Source organism: Poecilia formosa, unplaced genomic scaffold (genome assembly GCF_000485575.1).
Source record: "Poecilia formosa unplaced genomic scaffold, Poecilia_formosa-5.1.2 Scaffold1623, whole genome shotgun sequence".
Classification (NCBI taxonomy): domain Eukaryota; kingdom Metazoa; phylum Chordata; class Actinopteri; order Cyprinodontiformes; family Poeciliidae; genus Poecilia; species Poecilia formosa.
The window spans coordinates 1-5,780 of NW_006801562.1; the positions used below are offsets into that span (position 1 = coordinate 1).

The 5,780-nt window shown below is 37.5% G+C and overlaps 1 protein-coding gene across 1 annotated transcript; it reads right to left on the reverse strand.

The window, feature by feature from the left end:
- Positions 1-793: 793 nt before the first annotated feature.
- On the reverse strand, positions 794-2,681 carry LOC103132943 (gastrula zinc finger protein XlCGF7.1-like). Its single transcript, XM_016667663.1, has 2 exons — positions 2,499-2,681; positions 794-1,827 (listed from the first exon to the last, which is right to left on the reverse strand). The coding sequence occupies exons 1-2, from the start codon at positions 2,560-2,562 to the stop codon at positions 1,028-1,030; spliced, it is 864 nt and encodes a 287-aa protein (XP_016523149.1). The 5' UTR covers positions 2,563-2,681; the 3' UTR covers positions 794-1,027.
- Between the last annotated feature and the right edge of the window lie 3,099 nt (positions 2,682-5,780).

The following is a 5,780-nucleotide window of genomic DNA, read 5'->3' on the forward strand; positions in this document are numbered from 1 at the left end:
ATATATATATATATATATAGTGCAAAGACCATAAAAGTGCTCAGTGGTCAATGTTGTCAAATCACTCTTAAGAAACTCATAAATAGGAGTCCCCTAAGGGCCCATATAGGGAACAGTTAATATGTAATGTACACATGTTAATGTGCAATTGAATGCCGATGGCACAATCATCTTTATTATAGCAAAATAACCCTGAAGAGGCAGCAAGAACTTGTTCCTTGTCCTTTGCACACACAGAAAATTAATTGAACTTATGCTAAATTTAGGAGGAAAAAATTCAAACACCATACACCATACCTTCTGGATGATGAAGAGCTGAAACTAGTTAAAGTCCTGTCCTTAAAGACTAATATTAAGACCATAACTATCAAAGCATAATCTGAAAAGTTGAAGCAGATATGGTGATTAAAAATGGTCAAAACAATCTACACATAACCGCTGTAAAGATCTAGATCAATATAAGATGTTACATTCGCCAGTTTCTGGCAATTATTATTAGTCAGTTATTAAAATTACATTTTCGTTGGATCATTGTCTTGTAAACAGGGTCTAAAACTAGGGGGGGGAAAAGCAAATAATTGAAAACAAGAAGTATTTCGTGCAACCAATACATGAGAATTAGTTTGTAGTGAATCTTGCATTTTTTAAAAAGTTCATCTATCAGCATCAGGACTGGCTCTCCTCAGGGCTGTGTGCTGAGCCCTCTGCTCTTCACGTTATACAGAAACAACATACAGTTTGACACAAACAGGATGTTCATACAACAAAATACAGTTTATCATTATTGTTTTTCGATACAGAATATGCCAGAAAAAAACAACAAAGCATCTCTGAAGGAAAATGTCTCATGGTTGCATATCTCTAAGAATCCAAATGTGAAGATACAAATGATCAATTTTAACAAATACAAAAATTTTCAGCTTCATAGACATGAAACGCCTCCAGTCTGTCATTCTAGTTTTTAACCAAATCAATTCTATAGTGAACTTCAATATAGGACATGTATGGAAAATACTTCTACAGCTCTTCACCTGTGACACCTCATGTGGTCAGTTAAACTAACTTTGTGACGAAAACTTTTTCCACAGTTTACACATGAAAACGGCTTTTCACCAGTGTGAATCATCATGTGCCTAGTTAAACTAAGTTTTCGATTAAAACTTTGTCCACAGTTCATACGTGAAAACGGCTTTTCACCAGTGTGAATCATCATGTGCTGAGTTAAACTAAGTTTTCGATTAAAACTTTGTCCACAGTTCACACATGAAAACGGCTTTTCACCAGTGTGAATCATCATGTGCTGAGTTAAACTAACTTTGTGTCGAAAACTTTTTCCACAGTTCACACATGAAAACGGCTTTTCACCAGTGTGAATCATCATGTGCTGAGTTAAACTAAGTTTTCGACTAAAACTTTGTCCACAGTTCATACATGAAAACGGCTTTTCACCAGTGTGAATCCTCATGTGAGCATCAAAAACAGATTTGACAGGGAAACGTTTTTCACAGGTCACACATGAGAAAGGTTTTCTTCTGTCCTGATTTCGGTTCTCAGCTTCAGCAGCTTCCTGGAAGATGTCTTGGTTCCTGTTTGGTTCTGATTCAGTTTGGTTTGTTTGTTCATCAACAGGAACCACCATGTAGGTATCAGTCTCCTGTTTTAACTCGATCTGTTCTTCACCTTGACTGCAGTAAACTTCTTTCTCTTCCGCTTTTATCTGATGATCTTCTGGCTCTTCCTGTTCTTGTTTCACCTGCAAAGGTTCAAACTCCTCTTGGTCCAGAGTGGATTTCCTCTCCTGGTTATTAACCTTACACTTCAGGGAATCTGGAGAAGAAAACAGAGAAAAAGAGAAATTGTTAACTTTATTAAAGTAAATGGAAGAAAACCTTCATCATTTAAGACGGAAATTAACAAAAAAAAAAAAAACACTTGAAAATTCAAGAGCGTAGACAGAGAGACAGATCAGTCGAGATATCCAGCTGACATTTGGAGAATTCTCAAATTAACCGATATTAAAAGTATTTTTTTATTTATTACAAAATTAATTGTAGTAATAAATATTGTTAATATTTAACAGCAAATTGGATTATTTCATGATATTTATTTGGAGCTATTATTAATTTTTATTACTTTGAATTATATTAAAATTTAATTTTAGACCACTTTATATCTTTGGGGTTTATTTACAAACATGAGTTTATTTGTAGGTTGATAGTTGTTTAGCTTTAGTTCCTTTATTATTTACTTTTCTAAGTTAGACAGGAAGAACTGCGGGTCCATTTTCTGTAAGTATAGGGACTGGTGTCGGACCAGCATGCACTGGGTTGGGCCTCTACATATTTAAGCCATTCTCATAGCATAATTGTGATGTCTGCTTTCATTTACCTGTTAACGAAACATTTATACGGGAAGGGAACAGTTACTAACATGATTCTCATACAGAAAGCTTCAGATATTTAGATATTAACCTTCATCCAAACGCTGGTGTTTCCTACCTATTCGGTGTAAGATTATCCGGGGAGTCCGGGAGAAATCCAGCAGTCTGCGCTGATCATCCATCTCTTCCTCCGACTTGACGATGATGTCTTTAAACTCTGTGAATGTTTCTTCAGCAGCAATAAACTCGTAGATAAACCCGTTTAAGCTGGACTCTTTGTCTTTGTCTTCTTCTTCTTTGTGATTTTATGACTGTCGGCATTCATGTCATTGATTTACCGCCACCTTGTGGATCATCCGCTCATCACATCTAGAGTTCTCAAAGTGCCAGTTCTCTGAAAAACGTAAAATCTTTTCGTAGTTATAACAGAAGACAGCTGCAGCAGAAAAGAGAAAAATACAACTAAGACAAAGAAAAACTAAATTATTGAAGACAATAATAATCATCCATATTTTCTAAAATAAAGAACAATCAATGTATGAAAATTAGCTTAGAATGAATATTCATAGTTTTTTTTTTTATTTATTCATTCAACTTTTACTTAGGTATATTTGAGCTGGTTAATATAATTTGAAACAAATAACAGCATTCGTTGCAATATCATTTTGTTTTAAAGAGAAACCTCATTTTTATGTATAGATATATTTGGGAATGAACAACCATTAATGAAAATCTACTATTAGTGCATAACATCACATTTTGATCATAAATGTATTAAGGTAAACAACATCCACCCCTCCCACTCCCTCTATACAGGATAGAATAATACAAATCAATTCCTCAAGTCCAATCTTGTGATATTGTTCTGGAAGGGAGTCCATGTCCAGTCAAACGCTGTCAGTGCCTGAAATTAATGACAATGGGTCACAATGCCTCTTGAAATATCAGCATCAGTTCTGGCTCTGTGTGCTGAGCCCTCTGTGTAGCGGCCACTTGGATTAAAACAGCCAGACGCAGGGAGTTCCAAACGGCTACAATTTAAACTTGTAATTTCTTGTCATAAGACACTGTGAAAACACAAAATCAAAACATACAGCATTGTTGCACATGTTTAACTCAATAGAATGATTTCCTAGGCTTAATCATTAAGAAATATAACTGGAATTGTCCTCAAGAGCCTTTTAAAACAAGTATAAAACAAAATTAAAGCTGCAAGCAGCGTTGGAGTCCGTTGCACATGCTTTGATGTACACATTTATTTTATGTCCTGTCAAGATGTACATGTGTGCCAAATTTTATGATTGTCAGTAAAAGCATGGCTTGGGGCTGATTTTTTAAATGATTCTAGGCGGCACTGTGGAAGAATTAGGCCACGCCCACCAAATATTGGACTGGATTCCTATCAGGAGGTGGACAAGGATCAATCTCAGTGAGTTTGGTCCAGCTCGCTCGAAACTAGAATTTACAGCGCTGCGTTAAGTCCCTGAACTTCACATTATATCGAAGAAAAGGGCAATGTGACTTGGATATAACGAGTAACGTGACGATTTTGTAGAAATGTAGTGAAGTAGAAAGTACAGATACTCACTGTAAAATGTAGTGGAGTAAAAGCAGAAAGTACTCATTATTAAATCTACTTAAGTAAAGTACAGATACACGAAAATTGTATTCAAGTACAGTAACAAAGTACTTGTACTTTGCTACTTCCCTCAAGTGGTTACTGGCATGGTGGTCGTATTGTTCCTGGGGTAGTCTAAGGTGTTTGGGATTCTGGGGACGTATTTTCTCTGGATCCTGACTGAACCCTGAGACTTGGGTTCTGATCAGTATGTAGTCTGTATTTTGGGCCAGTTCATGCTCTATGTTTGCACTGTGGATTTTCAACATGGTTTGTGAGCTCTTTATGTCACGTCTTGTTGTCAGTTCTAAGGTGGGCCGCAGTGGTGTGGTGGTGGTGGTCCTGTGTTGGGATGAACAGGTGTTCTGTCATACCCATAAATCTAGCATACCTTATGGTAATGCGCATGCGCACATCAATGTTATGTCACATACTGCATACTCAGCAGATTTCTCATAAATCCGTCATACCTGTAGAAGTTTCATTTTGTGTTTTATTTCTCAGAAGTTTACGGTAAATTTTATTTAATTAAGCTGCTATGTTAATCAAACATATTAACATAAATGACTGTAATATCATTAACATACTGTAAACAAGACATTAGTCTCGTTAACCGTCACTATTACGACAAATACTGTTTGACTACAAATATGATCGGGATATTTTGTCCCTACAGCTAATTTACCTTTTTAACATTTTAATACTTCTTTAGAAAACTGCACGGAATATGTCCTAAAAAAAAAGCACATGAATAACGTTTGATGCTGACCGAAGCTGTGTTAGTTAGGCAACAAGCAGTACAATACCTCTTTCTGGAGACCGCGTGGAAATAACTAAATTTTTCTTATTTAAATTTTTTAAGGTAAACTTCTAAACGTATGACGGATTTATAAGAAACGTAATATCGATATGCACATGCGCATTACCACGGGATTTGCTGGATTTACGAGGTATGACAGATAGAACGCTGGCAGTCTCTGTGTGTGCCTGTCAGGCTTGGGGTCGCTGAGCTCTCATTGTTTTGGACTTCACAATAACCATTCCCTTGTGTGGAAAAGACTGTATAACAAACTGCCATGCTGAGCCTTTAAGGGGCGGGGCTTAGAGCAGCTGCAGCATGCAGACGAAGAAAGAGAGAAAAAAGGGGTAGAGTGTAAAAGGAGTATAGTTTATGTTCGCATTTATTTAACTTGCCGTTTGCCGTTTATTGTTACCTTCCTTGATGTGTGCGCGTGGAAATACAAAACCACACACGATTACCTAAATAAACGGCAAGTACGAGTTGAATCACCTGGCGTACGACTCTGCGTTCTTTGGAGTTCTGACCGACTCACCACAGTGTTCTGAATATTCACACCAGTAAATGCAACCTCTAATTTTCAATGGTCCTTCGAGCCGGAGAGCAGACTACTGTTTGAAGATGCAGAATTCAGAGTCAAAGACATTGGACACTCGACCCAAACGAAGAATGTCAGTTCCTTCCTACCTGTCAGATTATGACCTAAGTGGACCTGGAGCTCAGAGTAGATCCCGGACAGCAGCTGCATGGGAATCGTTAGAGGAGCAAAGCGGACTAGTGCGCCCAACTGCCAGATCTCCATCACCACCCATTAGCCAGAGCTTCGACATGATGGATTTGAGGGATGATATGGAGCAAGAACGAGAGCTTTGTCAATCAATGGAGCAAGTAACCAGGGAGCAGCAAACCAGCCAAGTTCCAGAGTTTAGTGTTGCTCTCGAAGAGATGCGCCAAGAAAACGCTGAGCTTCGTAAACAGTTTCA